This window comes from Amblyraja radiata, chromosome 8, assembly GCF_010909765.2.
Source record: "Amblyraja radiata isolate CabotCenter1 chromosome 8, sAmbRad1.1.pri, whole genome shotgun sequence".
In the NCBI taxonomy this organism is placed as follows: Eukaryota; Metazoa; Chordata; class Chondrichthyes; order Rajiformes; family Rajidae; genus Amblyraja; species Amblyraja radiata.
Window position 1 is genome coordinate 43,302,233 of NC_045963.1, and position 27,992 is coordinate 43,330,224.

The 27,992-nt window shown below is 42.5% G+C and overlaps 1 protein-coding gene across 3 annotated transcripts in view; it reads right to left on the reverse strand.

Annotated features, from left to right (window-relative positions):
- The window catches only part of agpat4 (1-acylglycerol-3-phosphate O-acyltransferase 4), a 97,458-nt gene that overhangs the window by 25,803 nt on the left and 43,663 nt on the right, over nt 1-27,992 (reverse strand). For all 3 annotated transcript variants that reach the window (XM_033025718.1, XM_033025719.1, XM_033025720.1), the window contains 2 exons: nt 15,606-15,837; nt 4,296-4,465 (listed from right to left, as the gene is read on the reverse strand). In XM_033025718.1, coding sequence (XP_032881609.1) covers nt 4,296-4,465; nt 15,606-15,783 — 348 coding nt within the window. In that variant the 5' untranslated portion in view covers nt 15,784-15,837. The remainder of the gene's footprint in view (nt 1-4,295; nt 4,466-15,605; nt 15,838-27,992) is intronic.

Genomic DNA, 27,992 nt, shown 5'->3' on the forward strand with positions numbered 1-27,992 from the left:
TGAAATAGGCAACGTTTCAGACTGAAGGGTTTCGGCCCGAAACGTTGCCTATTTCCTTCGCTCCATAGATGCTGCTGCACCCGCTGAGTTTCTCCAGCACTTTTGTCTACCTTCGATTTTCCAGCATCTGCAGTTCCTTCTTAAACCCTCTACTTTTCCCCCCTCATATCTGCCCATTCGACATTAATTATACAGTGTCTGATGCCCAAATTACCTTATTTTCTGCAAGCACGATAGATAAATAAACTAAAAAAAAACTACACTGAAAGCACGATTTTGGTTTCTCACAAGCCTCGTCACCAAAGAACGAATTAATCAGCAGCTCAGTTCAGGATTAATGATCCAATTTCAAATTAAAATACCATGATTTTTGCCAGAAGTAACCAGTGAAATAAAGAGTGAAAAGATAGCCCTTTCATCATCAGCAGCACAATTTATTTAAACCAATTATTGCAGTTTCTTCTTGGGTTGGTGTTAGTTTGAACACAGATTTGACAGTTTGAGACACATGAATGAGCTTCACATGACATTTGGGGACAGGTACATTGATAGGAAAGGTTGAGGGATGTGGACCAAATGCAGGTAAATGAGACTAACTTAGATGGAGAATTTTGGTCAGTATAGACAAGATGGGTCAAAGGGCCTGTTTCCTTGCTGTATGACATTATGACTATCTGAAATTAATTTATACCAGCATGATTTCAAACAACAATTTGATTGTGATAGGAAATTATGGAGGAAACAAATAGTCTAATCTTACCCTACTCACCAGTGGGTGGTAGCAATGGAAAACTGGCAGCATGGATGGGGAATATTAGAGGTGTTGAGTTAGAATGCTCTACACCTGATTTGTGTTGGGACCAGTATTCAAGCAAACCAAATAACTAGGGAAGTAGAGAAGATTTTAAATTAAATAATAGTGGCGCAAGATTAAAACCGAGAAGGTGAGGTGAGAGTAACAGCAAGGTGACAGAGAGAAAGCAGTAATATAGGAAATCATAAACAAATTATGGCATCTGGAAATAGAAAAAAAAAATCAGTTGATAAGGCTAAATGGTAAAAAAACTAAAAACTCCATATCCAAAGGTACACAGCAATAAAAACAGTATAAAAATATTTTTTATCTGATAGTCATTACAATTCATGTGGCAGGATCACAAAGACTGAAATTTGATAATTGAAATATGCATGACATTAGGAAGTAAGAGCATCTTAGGCCAGGTTGCTACAGTGAGCACGTCTGGGGAATTAATAAAATGGAAAACAAGGAGATGGCAGATGAATTAAACAAGCATTTTGCATGGTCTTCAGTCTAGAGGATATGAGTAACATCCCACAAATAGCTGTATGGGAGAGAGGGAGGAACTCAGGAAAATTACAATTACCAGCAGAGAAGTATTGAGCAAACAGATGAACTGCGAGCTGACAAGTCTCCGGGTCCTGATGGACTTCGTCCTAGAGTCTTAAAGTGGCTTGCAAGATAGTTGATATGTTGGTTTTAATTTTCCAAAATTCCCCAGATTCAGGGAAGCTTCCATTAGAGGAAAAATAACAAATGCAACTCCTTTAATCAAAAAGGAATGGAGAAAGAAAGCAGGAAATTACAGGACAGTTAGCTTAATATCTTACTGGAAAGATGTTAAAAGCTATTATTAATAATACTACAGCAGTGCACTTTAAAGAATTCAAAGTAATCAGGCATTGTTAACATGGTTTTGAGAAAGAAAATTCAAGTTTTATTAATTTACTGGTGTTCTTTGAAATAGTAACATGCTGTGGATAGAGGCAAACATAAATGTACTATTGTTACATTTTCCAAAGGAATCTAATAAGCTTCTGGTGAGGTGAGTAATATTTTGATATGGTGAGAAGATTGACTGGTTAACAGGAAACAATAGTAATCATTGATGAGTTGGCATAGTGATGTTAGTTAATGGGTAAAATAGCTGGCAAATTAAGTATAATGTGGAAAAATTTGACCACGTCCATTTTGGCTAGAAAACAAAAGCATTTTAGCTGAATGTGAGAGATTGCAGAACTGAGTGATGCGTAAGGATTTCAGTGCCCAAGTGTGTGATCTGCAAACAATATGTTATTGTGATGGGAAAATTAGTACAGAAGTAGAACAATATGCTTCAGTTACATTGGGCATTGTGAGAATATATCTGGGAGATTTGTCTCATGTAAGGAAGGATGTAGATACATTGGAAGCAATTTTGAGGCGATTTATTGAATAATATCTGGTTTGCACATGTTAACTGATTTGGAATGGTCAGTCTAGGCATGTATCTGCTGAAGTACATAAGAATTAGAAGAGACTTCAATGAAACATAAAAATGTGCTGAAGAATATTAAATGGAAGAACAGGTACAGCAGGTTTCCTTCTGTGAGAAACTGGAATAAAAGGATGGGAACAAAAGCTTTTTACTGTACCCTGGTACACGTGACAATCAACTAAACTAAACATAAAAATGTCAATTTAAAGACAGACGACGTAAAAATCAGTCTCAGAGGATTACGTCTTTGGAACTCTCTTCCTCCAAGGTGGATAGATTCCCTGTAAGCAAGGGTGTAAAAGATTATTGGTTACATGAGAATGCAGAGTTGAGGGTGTAACCAGATCATCATGATAGAAACATAGAAAATAGGTGCAGGAGTAGGCCATTTGGCCCTTCGAGCCTGCACCGCCATTCAATATGATCATGGCTGATCATCCAACTCAGTATCCCGTACCTGCCTTCTCTCCATACCCCCTGATCCCTTTAGCCACAAGGGCCACATCTAACTCCCTCTTAAATATAGCCAATGAACTGGCCTCAACTACCTTCTGTGGCAGAGAGTTCCAGAGATTCACCACTCTCTGTGTGATGTTACTGAATATATCTGTAGGCTTAAAAAGCCAACCAACCTATTCCTGCTCATGATACATTGGTAACAATACAAATTTTGAGCAATAATTTTTTTTGCCTAGAACAGGTTTTTGATGGCTTTCTTAGCTAAAAAAAAGGTATGCCTTCTTTGTACAGCAGCCAAATGCAAATCTGAAGCAGTTTTCGCTCAGATTTTCTGCATCCGCAAGTTCCTAAAAACCATTCGGGTCAGGCAGCATCCATATAGACAGAAACAAAGTTAACTTTTCAGATTTTAGTCCCTTCATCAGAACTGGGAAAGTGCAAAACAAATAGGTTAGTTTCAATTGTTGAGAGGCTGGGGGAAGGATATCTCCAAGAGGATGAAACCAGGACTTCTATGGAGAAAGGCCATAGATGGAGTCATCCAATTGATAGGTTGATGAAAGCAGTTAGAGACAGAGAACATGTACGTCTGGGCTTATTTTGGAGGGCTGATCTAGGTTAGCCAAGCTTTTGAAATGCTTGTGACTTTAATTCTCCTTCACACTCCAGCTTGTGCCTGTGTCCTCTTGCACTTTTATAGCAAGATCCAATGCAAGCTTGAAGTGCAGTATCTCATTTTCTGTCTGAGCACGTTAGTCTTCTTATTCAATGACCATCAGCAGCTTATCCTACAGCAAATCTGGCCTCACTATACAAGATACATTATTTTTGGCCCATCCATCCCTCCTCCACCTCTGTGCAATTAAAATGTATTTTCTTTCCTTCCCCATTCTGTTTCAGGGTCTTCAATCTGAGACATTTTCATATTTGTGGCGTGAATTGAGAGTGCTTCTGCCATTTTCTGTGTTTATTTGTGCAGTATCCATCTGGAGGTTAATTTTACCCTTTCACCAAATAATCCTAACTCAGCAAATGTACATTACGAGGAGGAAACTGCATCAGTTTAATGCCTTAATTTTGTTTAAACCAAGTTTAATTTAAAAAGATAGTTTTGATTTGGGTCTGTTTTGGTTATTCTTAGTATTTACAGCATGAGATTTGTACAACATTCAGCATGTCTTAAATTATTAGGATGCCAGTCAGGATACTTTGACTCTCTTAAAATCCAAACAAATTGAAAATGTTTACGACTTCACCCAACAGAGATTCCACTACCTATACTCTTTAATGTGCAAATTCAGGTTTTCAGAAATCTGAAACACTTAGATGGGCTAAATAGCCAAAAAAGTATATAGTTCAGGTAATCTACACCATTGATGTGGGCCAGTGATTTCCATGTCAACATTAGTGTTTAGTTTAAAAAAAAACACACATGTGTCCCCAATTCAAAAATAACAGGTGTTTTCTATGCTTCATGGCGTGAGAAAACTACAGTGTGCATATGTTAAGGATAATCATGCAGAAGGCTTGCTTGACAACATGATAAAAGTGCACACTTACCCCCAAAACACCAAACCTTTCACAGAAGTCCCATCCACAAAGGAAATCAATCTCATAGTTATGGTTGAGAATTACAATGGCATTCTCTGTGCCATACTTCATGTAATTTTTTCGATCAGTATAAAGAACACATTCAGTGCCTGACCACCACTCCAGCAGCCACACCAATTCTGTAAATAGAGGAAAAACACACATTACACTGCAAAGGTCTTGTCAAATCTAACGGGATAACTCAAATAGTTTCACAATTCTTTTGGATAACTTTGACCAGAGATTTTACCAGCCACCCATTACATTTAAGTCTGCTAGTATAGGTTCTGCAAACTAAATGAGGAAAATAAATACAAAAAGCCAAAAATCTATTTGGTAACTGTAAATGTTCTATGCAATTTGGGGAATCACAGCTCAACCCCTAGGGGATACAGAGTACACAGACTTGATTTGGCATCAATTAAACAACTCCAGGAAGCTACAAGACAATTAATATGGAAAATGAAATAGTACCACATTGATCCAGTAATGTACTCTCCTGCTAAAAGAGCAAGAGTTAATGTATGTTTTATTAATTAAGCATACATTCAATAATAAAGTTCAGCATGCTTAATAAATCAAGCACGAAAAATGGAAATCCTTTTACCCCCCAGTGATACAATCAAGTCATGCAAAGATAAGGAATAATATTAGAATTCTAATTGTTATTTTATGCTTTTTACGGATGTAATGATTTTTTTAAAAAGCAGCAAATCCTTTGTGACATGATGCCATCATGTGTGGGGAGGGGAGGGAGCAAGCTTTACTCACAAACCAAGTTAAAAAATAGACCGACTGCTGACAAAACCACGATTCCAAGCTTTGTCAGGTTTTGGAACATTTAAAAGTCTCAATCTTCTTTCCCCTAGTGTTTGAAAGAATGCAAACACTATCACAGGTGTAGTAAACAGTTTTAACAAATCTTAAAATCCAAGTCACTAAACAATAATAACAATAACATTGCAAATTACCACTGTTTCCATGGAAACCATCACATAGAAATTGGATTAATTTTTTTGGGGGAAGCATGAAGATGAATTGATTGATTTAAAGATACAGCATGAAACAGGCCCTACATGCTGACCTTTGATCACCTGTTCATACTAGTCTACGTTATCACACTTTCTCATCCACTCCCTGCACACTGGGGGAAATTTACAGAGGTTAATTAACCAATTAACACACAGCTTTGAGATGTGGGAGGAAACCACAACACCCAGAAGAAGCCCACACGGTCGCAGGGAGATCATGCAAATCCCACAGACTCAGCACACAAAGTCAGGTCTCTGGCGCTATGAGGCTCTACTAGCTGCATCAGTGTTACTCAATAATGACAAGGGTGGGGCAGTAGATATTGTTCATATGTTCTAGCAGAATTAGGCAATTTGGCCTATCAAGTTTCCTCCACCATTCCTCCTCATCTCCTTCCCAAAGGAACATTCTTAAATTCTGAGCCTATGTATTTACGGTCTTAAATATTCAACAAGATCTCTCATGGTATCTTGATTTAGAAGATTAAGCTACATGCCATCCACGGAGGGTTGGTAAATTGGATTCAAAATGGGCTTGGACATAGAAGGCAGAAGGTTGTGGTGGAAGTGTGTTATTCTGACTGAAGGTCTGTGGTCAGTAATGTTCCACAGTGATCAATACTGGGACCTCTGTTGTTTGTGATTTACCTATATTTTCATCCAAGAATTTGCAAGTGAGCCGTTGCATTTCAGGTGGTCAAATAGAAGAGGAAAGTATACAAAACACAGCAGGACTCTTAGGAGTATTGGTGTACATAGGGATTTTGGGGTGCAAGTCCATGGTCCCTGAAAGTGACAAAACAAGTAGGAAAAAAAATGGTAAAGGAGGTGTACAACAAAGTTGGCAAGTCATATTGCAGTGTATAAAAGTATGTGATTCAGCCACATATGGAGCATAGCGTACAGTTCTCATCACCCCATTAGCCCTTCATTAATTACTGCTCAAACAACATTTTCACAAACTGTTCTCATTTGTGCCATGTTTTTATTTTACTCGACTGCTACTGTTAGGTGAATTCATACAGAGCAGGAAATAATCCAATTATCCTATATTTTGTAGTCAATACAGAAACCATGGCAGTCACAGAAGAAAGTTGCCCCCAAAAAGTGGTAGTGTGTAACAGGAACTTCCTATTTTGACTGTAGTTGCTATCAAGCATCATTTCAAGAGGAATCTAACAAGCCTCAGCAGTTATGATGACATCAAGCTGGTCAAGTGCTCAACCACGTGAAAGGAATTCTTAGGAACAGCAAACCAAGGTGCATTGCATCAAGAAGGCTGCAAGTAACATCAAGAATTCCTGCCACCCTACTTATTCCTGTTTCTCTTTCTACCTTGTGGGAGAAAATTCAGGAGCTTGGAAGCCCAAACATTCAGATTTGAGAACAGATCCTTTCCCATGACTAAAAGACTCCTGAACCAATCACCTCTTTCACACCCCCTTCTTGGAGATGCTGCCAAGTACTTTTACTTTTAAAACTACCTAATTTGGTTATTCTATTTTTGTACTTCCGTATTTTTCGCACCACTTTACACAATCTTGCTGTTTTGCTCTCTGCTTATATTTAACATTACAATATAAATACCGTTTACTGAGAGCTTTATATGAAAAAGGTGGATAGGACAATTAACTCTGAACCCAAAATTTCATGCACCATTTAAAATTCAATTAAAAGTGCAAAAATGTCCAAGTATCTCACAGCTAAATGAAGTTTTAAGTTCTGAAGTCCTTTATTTTTTCACTGTACAACTGCCAGTGCCATAAATTGCAGTGTCTTCATGATTTCCACAATAAATTATGCCAGTCTGGAAATTACAAGATTGTGGTCAGTTTCATAATGCAATGGTGGCAGATGCTGATAATTTCACTACACTTAAACTAGAAAATCTAGATTAGTCTTCACTCTGTAATCTGCATTTTATCAAGGCCATCACACAGGATCATGACACTTGCTCCAACCACAACACCAACCACTGCGCAAGGTGTAGACCACCTGTTAGTAACTGCTAAGGTAACCAGGATGACAAACCTTTTATGTACCAGGTTCCAGCCTCGCTGAACGAAATAATTGCAACATTCTAATAATTGCAACATTAGAACGGAGACGAGGAAACACTTTTTCTCACAGAGTTGTGAGTCTGTGGAATTCTCTGCCTCAGAGGGCAGTGGAGGCCGGTTCTCTGGATGCTTTCAAGAGAGAGTTAGATAGATCTCTTAAAGATACTGGAGTCAAGGGATATGGGGAGAAGGCTGGAATGGGGTACTGATTGTGGATGATCAGCCATGATCACAGTGAATGGCGATGCTGGCTCGATGGGCCGAATGGTCTATTGTCTATAACTTCCTACTTTATGAGCTTAACTCATGGTACCATCAATGAAGAGTTGTGGAGCACCAACAGGTTGACGTGAAAGTGGAAAAGGGAGCAGACAACCTCAACGGCCCATTTCTGGCGGACACAGCCAACTCATCATATTGTGCTGCTACTAAACAGAAGCACGATCCCCTGTTCACTGCTATTCACACAGACCGTTCCACATTTGAAGACCAGTTCGGTTCATTTGTTCAGAATGACAGGCAGTGACTAGTGGGGTACCGCAAGGCTCGGGGCGGGGACCGCAGCTATTTACAATATCCATCAATGATTTGGATGAAGGGATTCAAAGTGACATTAGCAAATTTGCAGATGACTGAAAGCAGGGTGGCAGTGTGAACTGTGAGGAGGCTATGAGAATGCAGGGTGACTTGGACAGGTTGGGGGAGTGGGCAGATGCATGGCAGATGAAGTTTTATGCGGATAAATGTGAGGTAATCCACTTTGGTAGCAAAAACAGGAAGGCAGGTTACTATCTAAATGGCGTCAAGTTGGGAAAAGGGGAAGTACAGCGGGGCTATAAAGCATCTCGAGGTTAGGAATAAATTTGGATTACTAATAAGCCAATGCTGATGAATCTCTGCCTGTGTTATTATCCTATTAGTGGTCATGGAATGACCAGAGTGGGGAATGAGGAAATATTATATAATAGAACTGCTCGGATAGCGACTTTTATATAAGCTAGGTAATTTGCAAAAGAAAAGCATAAGGTTTTCCTAACGAAATAAAGTACAATGAAACATACACATAGGGAAAGATGAATCAAAACATGGAGGCCTGAACCTGAACCTGCATAGCTTAGTTTATTGCTTTGGGGCAATTATAACGCTGGAGGAAATTGTATTTGGTATGATTGTGTTGGAGAATGGATAGCTGAATAGGGGCCTCTTCTTAGGCCAGAGGTCAACTGGTCTTTTCTCTATGGCATATTCTTAAGCTGAGAGGGTTATGCTGAGTTTGAGACAGAATTCAAGGCTGAGAGATAATAGACCTTGTAGTTAGCATTGGCTATGTTAAATTATAATGAGATTGTGATAAGGGATAGGATGTATGTGAAGGGGAGTAGTTTCTTCGGAGAGGAAGATAATTAGATTGATGGATTTGTTTATAGAAAGTCAAAGAAGCAGATGTAATTCTGATGTAATGGTCTGAGTTGTACCTTGTAAGAACCTTGTGTTCTGCCTTGTACATGAGATTGGAAATCCAACTTCCAGATAGCAGGAAAGGAGCGACAAATTAGAATTGAGTTGTATCCTGGCACCAAACACTTATTAATTAAGTTGACAGATGTACGACCCATGTATGCTTAGGTTGGGAGACGTGTGTGTGTTTTGAACTTAGAAACTGTAATTCAGCAAACTTATATAATTAATGTTTTAAAGACATAGGTAATAGTATTTCAAACTGTAAAATTGTAGTGAAACAATTTATGAAATGTATTGTCTTAGTAGGAATGTAAACATTAGACATAGAAATTGTTTAGATTTATAGAAATATCTTTCTTCTTGGTATGGGAAGTGTGTATGACTTGTGTGATCATTGTATTACATATGTATCGTATATTTTGAGGAGTGGTCTTTGATAATTGAGCCTAGTGGGGTTTTGCTGTGTTGAAAATAAATCTCTCTCTCTCCCCTCCCTCTCCTCTATCTCCCCCCTCTCAATGTGTCAAATTGACTTTAAACCGCTTTTCATTTTCTCACTATCCAGTCCTACCCAGTTTTGCATCACCAAACTTTGAACAACTGCATCCTGTTCCCTCATCCACATTATAGACATGTTATGTATAGCTGCAGCCCAAGCACTGAACCTACAATACCCTACTGGTCACCACCTGAAAGCTCCATTTATTTATTTGCCATTTCCTTGATGTCAATCAATTTTTAATATATTAACCCCATTTCAATATGCTTTACTTAATTGTGCACATTAACTTCAGAACTTTAAAGACCTTCTGAAAATCCCAATATGCCACATCCATCGATTCTCCCTTGTTTATTCAACCAGTCAAAAAAACTCACTTTGGCAAACACAATTCCTAAAGGCGCATTTATATTTTCCAAGTGACTTTTACCGTATCTTTTTTTTTTTAAACAGATGCTAAGTCTTCTCCCTATGATTGATATTATGCCAACAGGTTTGTGATTTGTTTTCTTCACTTTTGAAATCATGGTGTTAAATTTGCTATCCAGCAATCAGCAGTAAAAACAGAAAATTCTGGAAACACTCAAGTCAGGCTACATCAGGACAGTTCCATAATCTATTCAGTTTTGACACCACTTACTCCAGGTAACACTAGACTTGTGTCTAAAGCTAGACTAAAATGAATTGTTTCAGGTCATTGCATACGCCAAGTGACCTCCTTGCATATACATAATTTTGAATCACCTACTCAAAGTAGGCAATCAGGTTTTAAATAAAATGCACAGATAGCCGTTGTATTGCTGCGCTAACTATGCTAAAGAATTTCTAGGTTCTTGAAGCTTTTCAGAAACCAACTGTGATTGTAATTAATTCCACAAGCAATCAGTGTTCAGCCCGGAGCACACACTATTCGACGCCCATATACAGAGAATCATAGTATAAAGGGCCTGTCACACCATCATGCGATTGCATGCGTCTAGCACGACCAAACGTGGTCGCTTCAGTCATACGGCCGGGCGTGCCGGTCCCACGAACCGCGGAGGCATATGGAGTTGCGCGGGGCTGGTCCCGACATCATACTCACCAATCAGCTGGGCAGGAGGCGGGCCGACTGAATTTGGACGTCGCACAGCGTCGGGTGGTGATGTCATCACGCAACGGCAAGCTGGGTGGTGACGTCATCGCGCAACACCACTCGCTAGGCGTACGCCATCAAGACGCTGCGTACGACGTCAAGACGCAGCGTACGCCCGTCGAGACGCTGCGTATGCCCTCAATGCGCCTGCAGGCCGACAGGCCGTTGGCGCGCGGAATTTTCAGACAGTGCGGGATTTTCGGAGCCCCGTGCGATGTCGAGACCAGCCCCGCACAACTCTATACGCCTCCGCGGTTGGAAGTGGGACCGGCCCCGCGAGGCTGTACGCCTCAAGTGACCACGTTTGGTCGCGCTAGACGCATGCAATCGCATGCTGGTGGGACAGGCCCTTAACACTTTCAAAGCAGGTTGCAGGACCAAAGTACAAGAGGAAATGCCTGTACCAATGGTAATATTCATCCCATGTTATTTTGTTCAGAATTTAGTTCATTGTGGTCAAATCATTGTTTCCATTATTCGTGGACATGCTTTCCAACATCTCACAGTATTTAGCAACATACAACAGTTCAAAAGATTATACATTTCCAAACACAGAATAGGTTTAGTTTCCAGCATTACACACATTTTTCATCAATTGACCAAACTGTCAGTCTAGTTTATCAGTATAACAAAAGGCAGTAAAAGTAATATCTATCTATCTCTTTTACTAAAAGTCTTTGTCGTGTGTGTCTCTGTGTGTGTGTCTGTGTGTGTGTGTCTGTGTGTGTGTGTCTGTGTGTGCGTGTCTGTGTGTGTCCCTCTCTAACCCCCTCCCTCCCTACTCCCCTCTCCCTCGCTCTACCCCCCTCCTCCTCCCTCTCCACCCCCTCCCTCTCTACCCCCCTCCCTCTCTAGGGATTGAAGAGGGAGGGTGAAGAGAAGCAGGAGGAGGGAGTGCTGGGGGATGAGGAGAAATGAACCGCGCCTGCGCAGTTGTGGGCTATGCGCGAGTGGTGGAATATCACGTTGGGGGAACGGGTTGCGTTGGGGGCACGGGTGAGTGGTGGAATCTAGCTTTGGGGGGCAGACCCAACTGCACTTGGTCTATATACTATTAAAAGTCTTGGTGTGTGTGTGTGCGTGTGTGCGTTTGTGTGATCGTATCTACGCCAAAACGATACACGGTAGCACTATGTTTTTTGCACAACGTTACTCAGCACTTTCCTGTTGTCGCCCTTGTCAAGTTTCCTTCAGATTTGATATTATATTTCACAAGTTATTGATATTTAAATGTTTAAAAAAGCCAACTTTAAAAATATTTTTACTGTTAAATCCAGCTTGCAACAAACCTCCAAAGTTGCAATCCAGGAACACTCTGTGCTTCCACCAAGTTTTCACCTGAATGGAATCTCACAGCCCTCCACTCGACATTTGCAATAACGTTGCCATCATAGAACACTTGGTCGTGGTCCTAGCAGCACAGGAGGGGGAGGGGCCAGGGGAAGTGTAATTGGAAGTGGTGGGGGAGGCAGGGGAAGTGTAATTTGAATTTTGTTTTTAAAGTGCTGAGGTAGGCAGGGAAGTGGTGGAATCTTACGTTGGGGAACCGGTTGCATTGTGGGACCAGTGGGACCTCTCGTGGGGGCTATGGGTGAGTGGTGGAATGGATTGCGTGGGGTACCAGCCCTCCCGTGACAGTTGGTTGGTTGGTTGGGGGGGGGGGGTGGTGTGTGTGTGTGTGTGTGTGTGTGTGTGTGTGTGTGTGTGTGTGTGTGTGTGTGTGTGTGTGTGTGTGTGTGTGTGTGTGTGTGTGTGTGTGTGTGTGTAGCGCTGACATTTTTGCGGCACCTTACTAAACTTTTTCCCGTCGTCGATCTTCTCAACTTTACGTTATACTAGACTAAGTGCGGGGAGGGGCTTTCTGGAGCGTTAGTATGGGTGTTGTGGGCCGAAGGGACTGGTTTCCAGAGGGCTAGTAAGGACATTGTAGGCCAAATGGATTCTTGGGGTGGCAGCTCAGTCACTCAAGCCTGATGTGCTGGCAGCTCACTCACGGCTGGTGGGCTGGCAGTTGACTCACGGCTATTCCTTGAAATTCCATTTCAAGCAGGGTGCAAGGCCAGCAAATTCAAGTGCAGTTTCTTACCACTTCAAGCAGGGTTGAAGGCCCCCAAATTCATGTGCAGTTTCCAACCACTTTAAGCAGGGTGCAAGGCCACCGAATTCAAGTGCAGTTTCCTACCACTTCAAGCAGGGTGCAAGGCCACAGAATTCAAGTGCAGTTTCCGACCACTTCAAGCAGGGTGCAAGTCCACCAAACTCAAGTGCTGTTTCATAACACTTCAAAAGGGTCCAAGTCCACCTAACTCGTGCAGTTTCATACCACTTCAAACAGGGTGCAAGGCCACCAAATTCAAGTGCAGTTTCCTACCACTACAAGCAGGGTGCAAGGCCACCAAACTCAAGTGCAGTTTCCTACCACTTCAAGCAGGGTGCAAGGCCACCAAACTCAAGTGCAGTTTCCTACCACTTCAAGCAGGATGCAAGGCCACCAAATTCAAGTGCCGTTTCATGCCATTTCAAGCAGGATGCAAGGCCACCAAATTCAAGTGCCGTTTCATGCCATTTCAAGCAGGGTGAAACCACCATAAGACCACACAAAACACCACATAAACACCACACTCACAGTTCAGTAGACATTCCGTGTGTTCAGTTGATTCACAGCTCAGAGTAGTGACCTCTCTCTCCCCCATCTTGCAGAGACTGAGCCAAACCCACACTTCCGGGTTTTATAATCCCTCCCCCCTCCCATCGGAAGGGGCGTGGCCTTCATGGCATGATTGACAGGAGAGAGATTCTCAACATTATTTAAACACTAGTAACACTTTTATTTTTCATTGATGGGAAGAATTCTCTGCACCTGATGAGCGGAGGGGGACTGAGTAAAAATCACAGCCGTAAGTAGTAGCGTTTTATCTAAAATCAATATACAGTGCAAACAGGAAGTTGTCAAGTTTAGACTTTTAATCATTTGCTTTATTTCAAACCAACCACCACCAACCATTTGCTTGCTTTATTTCAAACCAACCACCACCAACCATTTGCTGTGCTTTATTTCAAACCAACCACCACCAACCATTTGTTGTGCTTTATTTCAAACCAACCACCACCAACCTTTTTATGTGCTTTAATTCAAACCAACCACCACCAACCATTTGATGAGCTTTATTTCAAACCAACCACCACCAACCATTTGCTGTGCTTTATTCCAAACCAACCACCACCAACCATTAGCTGTGCTTTATTTCAAACCAACCACCACCAACCATTTGCTGTGCTTTATTTCAAACCAACCACCACCAAACATTTGCTGTGCTTTTTCAAACCAACCACATTTTCATTTTCAAACCACATTAAGGGCACTCAAGGTCAGTAAAACCACACTCACAGTTTAGTAGACATGTGTTCAGTGTTATTCACAGCTCAGACTGAGAGATGTGACCCTCTCGCTTCAACCATCTTGCAGAGACTGACTGAGGCACTCAACACTTACGGGTTTCTGGTCCCTCCGGAAGGGGCGTGGCCTTCAGGAGAGAGAATCTCAACATTTTTTAAACACTAATAACTCTTTTATTTTTCATCGATGGGAAAAATCCTCGTCCTGCGCAGCGGAGGGGGACTCTGAGTAAGATGGCAAAAAAATCACAGCCGTAAGTGGCAGCGTTTTTTTCTAAAATCAATATACAGAACAACAGGAAGTGGTTAAGAACAGAATTTTAGTAATATAGATTTCATGATTTATTGATAATTACAGGTTTAAAAAAGCCAACTTTGAGAAGAATTATTGACTCTGCTCTGGCAGTTGCAGCAGTGACGTCAAATGGGATCTCACAATCCCCTGACATTTGTGACAATGTTGCCATCATAGAACACCAAGTCGTGTTCCCGGCAGCACAGGAGGGGGAGGGGCCAGGGGAAGTGGAATTGGAATAAGCGAGTTCGGTATTCCGACTGCTTCCAATACACATGCCCAGGTCAAAGGTCACTATACATAACATTGCTAGAAAGCAGTGAAGCTTCATTTCTTCTGTTTTTTTCCAGCTTTGATTCTTCTAGGTAAGAAAATACTGCTTTCAAACAATGAAATAGTTGTATTTATTGTTTCTTTATTAAAAGCTAAGATTATATTGTTGTTTTTATTGCTTTATGCTTTGGTGAGTGAGCGAGATCGTGCTCGTCCGTGGTCGTAGTCGTGCCCGGGTCTGTGGAGTTGCTCCTGGGCTTTGTGTGTATGGCTGGTGCTCGGCTTTCGCCGGCGCCGGTTGGCTGGAGTTGGCACTACTTCTCCATGCTGGCTGTGGGCCTGGAGCCGCTGGTGTCGTCGGTCCGGGGCCGCGGTTGGCCCGGCGGGAGTTGAGCTGGGGTTGTCGCTTCTTCTCCGCACTGGCTGGTGTCAACAACACCAGCAGCCCCAGGCGCACAGCCAGTGCGGAGAAGCGCCAACTGCAGCCCAACCGGCGCCGGCGAAAGCCGAGCACCAGCCATACACACAACTCGCTGCAGCAATTCAGCCACCTCCCCGCGCCGGCTGCAATCCCAGCCTGACACCTCCGGCCGCCCCCGGACAGGGACGAGACACCTGGGAGGGGACGGGGACGGCCCACCAGCAACTCAACAGAACCGGACCCGACACCGACGAGCACGATCTCGCTCACTCACCAAAGCATAAAGCAATAAAAACATCAAAATAATCTTAGCTTTTAACAAAGGACCAATAAATGCAACTATTTCATAGTTTGAAAGTAGTATTGTCATACCTAGAAGAATCAAAGCTGGAAAATAAGGAAGAAATTAAGGTCCACTGCTTCACTGCTTTCCAGCAATGTTTATGCATAGTGACCTTTGACCTGGGCATGCGCAGTCGAAATACCGAACTTATTGGAAGTGGTGGAATCTTACGTTGGGGAACGGGTTGCGTTGGGGAACCAGGCCTCCCATGGAGGCTATGGGTGAGAGGTGGAATATTGCGTTGGGGGACCAGACCTCCCAACTGACAGGGACCCAGCGGGTCCCACTTGGTCTAGTATTAACTAAAATTGCAGATTTAGTTACTTTCATGTAAAAATTGCATAAAGATTAATCAAAAGTACTTACGGCTGGCAATACAGTAAGCCAATCTGCAGTTGATTCGCCTGTACAGTTGTTTGTTGATCAGCCATATAGGTAGTGTGCATAACTGAAGAAAGTTGATGATGAGTCCAGTCAATACAAAGATGTAACATATAAGAAGGAGGCAGATGAACTGAGATTTCAAGAAGGCTATGATATCCATAGCTTATGAGGTTTCCGACATAAACACAAAATGTCCAGACGTCTTAAAGAACACCTGAAATACAAGGTACACCATTCATTAGATACAAATCACTGGTTAGAAAGAGATCAGTCAAATTAGACTGCAATCCAAATTTTGTCAAACAAGGATCTTTCCTTTAAAAACCTGAACGGGCTTAAACCCCTGTCTCACGGAGCGAGTCCACCCACGAGTGATCCCGAGTTTAAAACAAATCAAACTCGTGGTAATCACGTAGAATTAACGTAGCGGGAACATCGGAACTCGTGGACGTAACTTAGCGACGCGTAACGCTAACGGCAGGTACTCGGGAAACTAGTTAATTCGTGAAAATCTTTCAACATGATGAAAGATTTCCACGAATCAAATTTGCTCTTGAAGTAAACATTTCAAACTTTTAAACTCGTAGTAAGAACGTAGTAGCCCGTGAGTTTACCGTAGTGACTCGTGAGTCTACCATGGGCACTCTTTAACTCAGCGGGGCAAGCAGCATCTCTGGAGAGAAGGAATGGGTGACGGGATGACGTTTCCAAAATTCTGCTGCGTCTTTGTGTTACTCCAGCACTGTGTGTTCACTTTTTGTCAACCAGCATCTGCCCTTTCTTGTGTATGTCATTATTTGTATTTGTGGCAGTTGATTGTCGTGCCCTTCAGTTTCCCAGGGGGTCAAGACGGGACTGGAGTTGGGAGGGAAAGGTGGGAGAGGGGGGGAAGAGGGGAGTTGGGGTGACTTAGTACGGGAGACAAGTGTACGAGAGGTGTACTGACTGTGGGCAGACTTTGGTAGTGATTGCCCACGGGGTTCACTGTCGAGGACTTCATAATGCAGAGAGCATTATGAACAGAGCGATTAACCCTGGAAAGGGGGGAAACTTCTCTCTGAGTTGGACCCAGGAAACTGAAGCAGGCTCACGTAGACTTAATATTTTCTTGAGGTTATTAACGACAGTTAAATGGATGGGAAAGGTTTAGAGGGCTATGGGCCACATGCAGACAAATAGGACTACCCCAAGACGCCAACTTGGACGGCGCGGCCAAGCTGGGCCGAAGGACCTGTTTCCATGTTGTACAGCACCATGACTAAGGCCTATCCAGTGGGATTGACATGTTTTGTATTTTTCCTTTCTAAAGATGCAGTGTATTTTGGTGACTATTGCACACTACAGACCAGAAGCGCCTTCAACACCCAGATATACCAGATCTCTGCTCTCTGCATTATGAAGTCCTCGACAGTGAACCCCGTGGGCAATCACTACCAAAGTGTCTGCCCATACAGTCAGTACTGGAGGTTCTGTATTGATGTGGATAGAGAACTGGCTGGCAAACAGGAAGCAAAGAGTAGGAGTAAACGGGTCCTTTTCACAATGGCAGGCAGTGACGAGTGGGGTACCGCAAGGCTCAATGCTGGGACCCCAGCTATTTACAATATATATTAATGATTTGGACGAGGGAATTGAATGCAACATCTCCAAGTTTGCGGATGACACTAAGCTGGGGGGCAGTGTTAGCTGTGAGGAGGATGCTAGGAGGCTGCAAGGTGACTTGGATAGGCTGGGTGAGTGGGCAAATGTATGGCAGATGCAGTATAATGTGGATAAATGTGAGGTTATCCACTTTGGTGGCAAAAACAGGAAAGCAGACTATTATCTAAATGGTGGCCGATTAGGAAAAGGGGAGATGCAACGAGACCTGGGTGTCATGGTACACCAGTCATTGAACGTAGGCACGCAGGTGCAGGAGGCAGTGAAGAAAGCGAATGGTATGTTAGCATTCATAGCAAAAGGATTTGAGTATAGAAGCAGGGAGGTTCTACTGCAGTTGTACAGGGTCTTGGTGAGACTACACCTGGAGTATTGCGTACAGTTTTGGTCTCCAAATCTGAGGAAGGACATTATTGCCATAGAGGGAGTGCAGAGAAGGTTCACCAGACTGATTCCTGGGATGTCAGGACTTTCATATGAAGAAGGACTGGATAGACTCGGCTTGTACTCGCTAGAATTTAGGAGATTGAGGGGGGATCTTATAGAAACTTACAAAATTCTTAAGGGGTTGGACAGGCTAGATGCAGGAAGATTGTTCCCGATGTTGGGGAAGTCCAGGACAAGGGGTCACAGTTTAAGGATAGAGGGGAAATCCTTTAAGACCGAGATGAGAAAAAAAAAATTCACACAGAGAGTGGTGAATCTCTGGAACTCTCTGCCACAGAAGGTAGTTGAGGCCAGTTCATTGGCTATATTTAAGAGGGAGTTAGATGTGGCCCTTGTGGCTAAAGGGATCAGGGGGTATGGAGAGGGCAGGTACGGGATACTGAGTTGGATGATCAGCCATGATCATATTGAATGGCGGTGCAGGCTCGAAGGGCCGAATGGCCTACTCCTGCACCTATTTTCTATGTATCTATGTACACCTTTCCTACACTTGTCTCCCGTACTAAGTCACCCCAACTCCCCCTCTCTCCTCCCCACCTTTCCCTCCAGTCCCGTCCCGACCCCCTGGGAAACTGAAGGGAGCGACATTCAACTGCCATGGATACAAATAATGTCATACACAAGAAAGGGCAGAGGCTGGTTGACAAAAAGTGAACACACAGTGCTGGAGTAACACAAAGACGCAGCAGAATTTTGGAAACGTCATCCCGTCACCAGTTCCTTCTCTCCAGAGATGCTGCCAGTCCCGCTGAGTGACCATACTGAGGGAATTCCCACATATATGAAGCTGAGAGAAACGCGAGTTCTACATGGCTCTGCCCGACTTTTGAGAATGGATTCGGTGGTTTGAACCCACTCCCCCTCCCTGCCCACCCACCACCAAGCCAACCAGCCAGACCCCTCCTCGTTACAGCGGCGGAAGCGACATTTCCAAGAGAATGGGGCAGAGAGCTGGGATGGGAGCAGGGCAGATGAGGCACACCAAAGGAACAAACAAGTTAATGGCTGCAAGGGACAGGCGGCAGAGGTCTTGTGCCCCAGCGAGGTAGATCGCTCTTCCCCCTGTTAATGCACACACAGAAAGAGAGAAATGAGAGCACAGAATTATCCCAGCCTAACCCAAGAGCCTAGTCACCCAAGACAGATTAATGACGCCGGCGCATCCCCCCACCCCAACCTCCCTCCGCCTCAACTCACACCTGGACACCAAAGCAGCTCAGGAGGCAAACCCTGAGCTCCGTCTCCCAACAATCTGATGTGCAAACGATGTGAAAGAACAGCGGCTGCGGCTGGCTGGCACCTGGCATGGACTGCTCACACCCTCACACACGAAAAGTGTGTGCGAATAAACAAAGAATAAAACCAAAGCCCGGCTTGAAAGCCAACTAAAAATATATTCCGCTTAGAACAGGCAGGCGCAGAGACATCCGTCCACATTCAAAGATTTCAAGTCCCGTCTCCCCGCAGTGTGTAGACCTGGCAGTAAATTCAATTAAAATGTCTTCTAACTACGTGATGCGTGTTTCAAACAAATCAAAAGTATAACTGCTCTGGCACTGGACAGTGCGCATTTTCCCTTTGTAGGTCATATCAATAGATGCAGCCTCGCTGAATTCTATCTAACTCAAAGCCGCAGGATGGAGCTGTCTTCTTTAACACTATTGCTTCACCGCCATTGCCTCCTTGCTGCACGATGGCAGCGAGTGCGGGACCGAGATCCTGCCTAGTTTTTTTAAGTTCTGAAATTGAATAACTTTCAATACTGAATCAGAATATACTTACTGTATGTGATGCTGTCCAGCTCCTCTATTTGATACTTAAAACAGACCTTCATTCACGGTTGGCTCAAGAGTAACTCGGGAGAGGAACTTGGTAACTCGGGAGAGGAACTTGGTACATCGCAGAAATGAGAAGTAAACGGCAAACTTAGACATACACGTGGGAACTCGTTTAAATTCGTGAACATAAACTTGGAATCTCGTAGACAACGAGTGTGATTTTCTTTTCCACTCGGGATCACTCGTGCGTGGACTCGTACCGTGAGACAGGGCCTTTACCTTGCTGTGACTGGGCACAACAGAGATTGATGATTGAAGATTCAAGAGGAAAAGACCCATGCTATGGCCATGTCATAATTTTCAGTCCTTCACAGAAAACATACTTGCATCAATCTGTAGTGTGCATGGTTAAGCATATATGTTACCATGGTCCAGGATTTATTGACACATGTTGATCATACGCTGAATAACCCAACCACATTTTCGTTTGGAAGTGGAAAGAAATAGAAATTGCATTCATTGCAACGTGTAAAAAGAGTTGAGATACTGTATTATAATTTTGTTGCATGTCATTGTGGTATATATCATCTTGATTGGTGTATATGTTTAGTTTTGATTTTATTTGAAGCAGAAATAATATGTGAATGCTTCATTGAGCATAATTCCGACTGGTAACTACGCACTTCGTCCGAGCACATTATCGCACGTGTCATGCAAGCCGTCTTAAATGACCAACTAAACTGTCATTTGGCAACTTAAAAAGCTGCCGAGGTTGCTCGGCTGTCAACAGGGGAAAAAAAGCGATAGCCCTGTTTATGTGTAAAAACATATTTAATCTGAGGAACGGGTGTGCCAGGTAGCAGGAGAGCAGGGTGTAACAGCGAGAGAGAGGGAGCACATGCGAGTGGGAGACAGGGGAGAGCACGCACAGACCAGCGCCTCATCCGCATCCCCCCCCCACCTGAATGTCGGAGACGTCCGGGGCGACTGGAGGGTTCTATGGGACACCGACGGGCCGGGGATCGCCAGCCGCACCCCCCGCCCCACCCAACGGCCACCGGCCAACGCCCCGGCACCGACGAAAGCCGAGCACCAGCCATCAATGGGGATACACACAAAGCACTGCAGCATCCCCGGAGAAAAGGAATGGGTGACATTTCGGGTCGAGACCCTTCTCCAGAGAGGTTGCCTGACCCTCCGAGACCACAACAGCCCGTTTGCATCCCCGCCGATGACCGGCGCACAGCAGGGCCGGCCTTAAGCCAATTGGACCAATTGCTCCCAATTGGGTCTCAGCTGCGACCCCTGTAGGTGAAATTCCTCACCGACAACAACACAGCCCCGCAGTTAACTCTCAATACAGAGACCGGGCAGTGATGGAAATGGGGGGGGGGGGGGGGGGTTACGCAAGGGGACGGCGTTCCTTACTTTTCATTTTCCAGCTTGGGTTTAATGAGTACTGCAGAAAGGTTGGAGTCGTTTATCACTTGATTCAACTGAGACGAAAACGATTTGTTAACTGCCACTGTTAGCACTTATTAACAGCCAGTAATTAACACGTAGTTATACAATGTGTCACAAATACATCGATGTGCATTCCTCAGTCAATATAATTGTATTTTGACCAAGTATTTATGACGCCGCGTTCCTTTGAATAAAATTCACGGCAGAATTTCTTAAAACTTACTGTCATTAAGGGCTCCGAACCGCGAGCACGGGCTTCTTTTGTGCAGGTACAGTCATTCACCCACGTTATTTTAAGAAGGAATTGCAAATGCTGAAACAATTGAAGGTAGACAAAAATGCTGGAGAAACTCAGCCGGTGAGGCAGCATCTCACCTGCTGAGTTTCTCCAGCATTTTTGTCCACCCACGTTTAGTAATTTGTACCCGTCATTTAGGGATGTTATATGAATTTTTTTTAAATAAGTTTATGCGTGTTGTTTTCTCTCTCTCCTTCAAGGTTAGTTCTTCTGTTTGCCTTTATTTGCTTCAGTTTTATTTATCATGTTGTGGTTGTAGCTTTTGAACGATTTCAACGTATTGGATTTTTAAAATTCATATAAATTCATGGCGTTGCCCGAGCGCCAAATTCCTTCAGCTGTAACTGTAACTGAAGCTACAGGTGGATTAGTAGACCTTAAAGAGGCATTGACACTTTGTTTTTATGTAGAGAGGTAATAGAGAAGAGCTCCGGACCGCAAGCTCGCTGACTGAATGATACAGACGTCCTGACTGAAAATCACATCCTTCCGATCAATTATTTTAGGATAAGCCTTTCTAGAGAACATGCTACTTTTTGCTTTGCCCATTTTCAAAATATAGAATTTTGAATTTGGCGTTTGATTGGTACAAGGAAACTACAAAGCACGTAATATCTTTTTTTTTTACACACTGTAATTTTCTACATTACTACTTTTGGGTATGTATGTGGCAATTATGGCTCATGGAATTTTCTCCCACACTAGTTATATTCGTAACAACATATTTAAAATATGTGAAATTATCGATCTTTCAAACCCCTTAAAAATGCCAGAAGGGACCCCAAACATCTCCTAGCCATTCCCTCCATAGATAGACACAAAATGCTGGAGTAACTCAGCGGGTCAGGCAGCATATCTGGAGAGAAGGAATAGGTGACTTTTTGGATCGAGACCCTTCTTCGGACCCTCCATAGATCCAGCCTGACCTGCTGACCTCTCCAGCACTTTATGTTTTGCTCTTATAATAAATCCGTGGTTCGTTGAAGAAACACCACGATAGACCACTCTGGAAGTGCATGTTTTGCTGTACACTTCATACTGTAGAACACATCATAATACACCTTGAGTGAATTAATGGGGTTAATTATTTTTTTTAATCTGTTGTCTAGAATTAATCGATACCCACCCTATGTACCTTATATCAGATTTAAATCGGAATTCCGATTTCTTTTGTTTTCCTGTTTGTCAATTTTTTGTGCCCGATTATTTGACGGCCAATCAACCGCTGGCTCTAAGGGGGTTGCGTCCAATCACCGACCAGCTTCCCTTAAAATTCACGTCCAATAAACAAATCGGTCTCCTCCCGTCCAATCAGCCGCTGTCTCCAAAGGCATTGTGTCCAATTACATAATGCAGTTTAATGGTAATTAACAGCTACGGTGAAGATTGGAAGTCAGCGGAGGTACTGACAGTCAGACGAGAGCAGGAGAGATTAAGACAGTGTTTAGCACCTTAGTGTACAATTTCATAATATATACTAAATAACAGGGCTGACAGACCTTGGCTGGGAACCTGGGGCACACCAAAATTGTTCCCAATTAAGCCCCGCACCTCCTCAGGCCAGCCCTGGCACAGCCCCCGCCAGCACTGAGGGGGCAAACCGACAGCCACTGGACAAGGAGAGAGGTGCAACTGGCGGTCTCGGAGTCTCGAAGTCGGAGCAGAGCCGAGCTGGAGCCAGCACCTCACCCCCCCCCCCCCCTCTCCCCCCGTGCCAGCTGCAAGCCCGGCCCGACCATCCGGTCATCCACGGACAGGAACGGGGCACCCGGGAGGGAACGGGGACGGCCCAGTAGCAACTCAACAGCGCCCTCAGCGCCGGAGACCCTTGCCTGACCGAGGCATAAAGCAATAAAAAAGACAAAATCATCGTAGCTTTTGACAAAGGAACAATAAATACAACTAATTCATAGTTTGAAAGCAGTATTTTCTTACCTAGAAGAATCAAAGCTGGAAAATACGGATGAAATGAATGTCTATATGTACACAGCTACACTGCTTCCAGCAATGTTTATGCAGAGTGACCTATGACCTGGGCATGCACAGTCGGAATACCGAACTCGCTTATACTCTGATTGCAAGTACATTGCTCAGAATAGCAAGAGGAGTAATAAATGGAAAACAAAGACCAGTAAAAGCATGAAATAATAACAACATGAAAACTGACAATAACCTGCATTTATTCTAATGATTTTGCAGAATTTAGAGATGCAGAGCGGAAACAGACCCTTCGGCCCACCGAGTCCGCACCAACCAGCGTTCTCCATGCATTAACACTATCCTACACTAGGGTCAATTTACCTTTTTTTTTTAAATACCAAATCAATTAACCTACAAACCTGCAAGCCTTTGGGGTGGGAGGAAACCGAAGATCTTGGAGAAAATCCACGCAGGTTACGAAGCGAACATTGACAAATAATAAATAAAGAGGGCAATAATACTCCATATAGATGGACATAAAAGTGTTGAGGATACAAAACATTCCAGCCTTCACATTCTGCATGTGGGAGTCTGTAATGTTGCCAAATGACGTGCCACTGTGTCGCAGAGTCTCAATTTTCAGAGAAAACTTCTGTGGAATATATAAACTGCAACAAGTAACTGCAGCATTTATTGTCATGGGTTCAAAAGAAAATACTGTCCTCGGAAAGATGTCAGATCCAGGGAATTGAGAAAGGGCATTTAGTGGCCAGTCTAAAACCTTATCCGTTACAAGCAACAACTGCTACAACTACCTGTGCTGCCTCGTATTTTTTCTCAACTTTTCTACTCCTTCTAACAGTTAATAATTCCAATCTCATTCAGCAGTCCAACTTTATTTTGGTTCTTTTTTTCTTATAATTCCTTCAATAAGGTTGTACCAAATAACCCTCAGAGCAGTATTTCCATTTGTACATCTACTTCTCAGATTAAACCAACCTATTTATGGTTTTAGCCAACAGTTTCAAGATTGGGATGGGGTGTGGATCAATCATGTAAAACACCTGTTTGAAATTTCTTCTTGAATAGTAGTGAATCTCACAAATCTACATCACAGAGAGTTGTGCAGCCAATCATTTAAAGTGAAAGAGGTTAATAGTTTAAAAAATAGAGTGACTGGGTGCTTTGGGGACCCAGCATAGAGGAACTGCTGAATCCTTGGGTAGCAGGGTAAGCTTGAGAGTCAGGTGGCCTATCCCATTTTCTTGTGTCCTGGTTTTACTTTGTTTTTAATGCAGATTTACATGTATCACATTGCTTCAAACAGCTCCCAAGAACTGAGCTCTACCGATATTGAATATCACACTTCCATATCCAGAATAGGCTCAGTTCATAAAATTATTTTGGAAAGGAAAAAAAAATGTTCTTGGCTCCATGTTATTCCAGGCCTTTTCATTTTTCATGCATAGCATGGATAAAAGCTGGAATAACATGGAGTAATTACTGTGGGTTACCAGCAGCAGCAAAATTATATTACATCACAATCTGCACCTATGGTCCAACACTGTCATAATAAGAGTTAGGCCAAACAAATCATATATGATAAGTCAACCCTGATCCAGAGAACATTATATTGGAGCAACACCACTTATAAAGGGAGACGCCAGCCTGGACTACAATATTAAACTCCAGAAGCACTGTTCTGTACATGATTGGCTCTCAATTATTTAAGAGCTAAAATTAATAAATGGCAATTAATAAATTTAGAAGGGGGATACACAAGTAATTAGGGACCTCTGCTAAAGACCTACCTAAGCAATTCTTCAACCAACAGAGCAAATTGCAAATATTGGTTGGTGACCATACTACATCACATTCATTCCTTCCACAGATGAAGCCTGACCTGCTATGTTCCTCCAGCACTTTGCTCATTGCTCAATAGGCTCTCAATCATTTTCCATCCTCAATCCTGGGCTTTATTAAGAGGAGCTAAAACTGAAGTGGGAGCAACCACCCTCAGCCAATAGGGTCATGTAAATGACCACATAAGCTTACCATCACCACAGAAACCTGACTTCAGCTAATTTAATTAATTCCATGTGATGCAAACAACTAGAAAAAAACCTACAATTTCCTATATTTTTTAAGCTCTTAAACTATCCTTTCTTCTGGTCAGGCCGTCTGAATCTATGATATTCAGAAAAATGTAGCCTGCTTTACTGCCATCCTATCCATCATTGTAACCACTCCATCCTCAGCATTTGCAGTGCGTACCATTTACCCATCACCCCCCCTCCTCCCCACAAAACCCATGAACTCCAATTCCACATCGTCTGCCCTGGTACAAAACTAAAATCATTCAGTCGATTTGAACCTGATCAAAGCATTTATTATTCTTTCCATACCTGATCCAAAAAATTGAACAGTAACACCATGTCAGCCTGCCACTGTCTGACTGTGACACCAAAGCAATGTTAAAGCAGACATTGAGGAAACCACCTGTGATCCTGTTCATATAATCAAACACTTTGTTAGCTATGTCACTCCCGGAATGTAATGCAAAGTCAAAGTTGAAACAGATCCAAGAAAACACAAAATACATGATATTCTCTTACCAAACAACATAACCTGCCAACCAAGCAAAACATAATGCTACCCAGAAAACGCACTTTAAACCATAATGAATATCCTAATTCACCGTTCAAGGAGCAGATGTCACCCAACTATGGCACCAAACAGAGGGGAAGATGATACCCGAGAAACCAGTCATCATGTATTACTTAATTGACCACACCCTGAACAGTACCAGCTCCTGATTGTAGCAACCTTGAAACATGCCCAAGCCCAGTCAATATTATCACTAAATTCTGTACCACGGGACACACTGCTACTAATATCAGGGCCTACGTGAAAGACAGATAAAAATGTCACATCCAGGCAACATCCCCAACAGGATTTAAAAAAAAAAATGTTTTAAAGCATACTCAAACCTGAAATCTACACCCAACTTTCACCCCGCCCAATCCACTTCAGGTCCCTTGGAAGTGACAATGTAACATACACCACCCATTGATGCTGAGACAAACTGATCCAGATAAATCACTAAAATTGGCTTGCATGGATGACCCAAACTAATCATGAATATTTAAGCAGAATAAACACTCAAGCTGGGCCCAACAGAATTAACTAATGACAGACCTAAGTTAGGACGCCAGGCTAAAGCTGAATGGTAAGGATAGCAAACACTTGAGAACTTCACTCCTATGTTATGCACCAGATGGATTTAAAAATATCAGTATTCTTTCATTGCTGACGAGTCAAAAATGAAGTTGGCCATAAATGCTGTCTTTTCCAGCAAAACTACATTCCATGGATTAATCAGAATGGCTTGTTAACACAAACCCTCTGGTTTCCCATCTCTAGATTCCTTCTTACCACAACAACAAATTTCTCAGTAAAAAATGATGACATATTTCCTTCAAAATTTGATACACAAATGCTTATGTGAAAAGATGACACTTTACACATAATATTCAAGAGTTACAATTCAGTATTTGCCTGCACCAATATTGAGAAAAGGCATCAACAGATATTAGACATATTTGAAATCATAAGCAAAAATGTTAGAAAATCACTGGCCAGCAGTCTTTATTTTTTAATCTTTAATCTCATTTATTTTAAACAATTTCAGTTACCTTTTATGTTATACTAGACCAAGTAGGTATGTTGCAAAGCCTACCTGAAGCGTCGCTGAAAATCTGTCGCTGCGGGTGTGCGCGATTTTGGCGCCGTTTAGAGGGGGCGGGTTTAAAACGCGATTTTCTCTAGGCTGTTCAAATCGAAGATGTTCAGCCTAGTTAATTATTAACGAAAAATCGCTGAAAGACCCCGTCGCAAAAGCTATTATTAGTTTTAAAGGCCTCGTAAAATAGTTATAGTAGTTTAACAATCAATCTCTAAACCCGCGACCACCAGCAACCGCAGGGTCTCATAAAGCAAATAACTGAAGGTATGCTGTATATTTTTACATTAAAAAGGGCTTCTAAAGATCCCTTTATACAAAGTTTAATATTGCGAGTAGCTCATTTTGGGCCCATTATATCCCGCAGTATTTTTCTGGGCATTTGGGGCACAAATCTACCGCAATGTGAACGTTCTAAACCAGCGCGTTCCACAGGGACCCACTGGAAAGCTGATTTAAATGGGCATTTATTTACAGCAATTGAACACTGAATTCCTTCCATTTGGTCTATAAATTAATGTAAATGAGATTTAAAAATCATGTTTTATTGTGAATTATTTGTGAATATTATTTGGACATTTAGGCTATTTAAAAATGTTAATCATTTATTAAGAAATGGATAGATGTTTAGATCTAGTAATTGAAGTCTGAAATTAGCTACAATTAGGTAACTAACTAATTATATGCTTTAATTTCAGGTCATCCAAGTAAGATTATTTTATATTTGTTTCAGAATGCTTCAATCTATGATAACTGAAAATTTCATTCAGTTCTCTTAATTTTTAAGAAAGTTATGGGCTTTTGACTGTTCACGATCACAGCTTTTTTGTTATGTCCATAGAAAATCAATAGGGAACAATTCAGTATTTGCCTGCACCAATATTGAGAAAAGGCATCAACAGATATTAGACATATTTGAAATCATAAGCAAAAATGTTAGAAAATCACTGGCCAGCAGTCTTTATTTTTTAATCTTTAATCTCATTAATTTTAAACAATTTCAGTTACCTTTTATGTTATACTAGACCAAGTGCAGACCCGTTGGGTCTGTTCCCGCAACG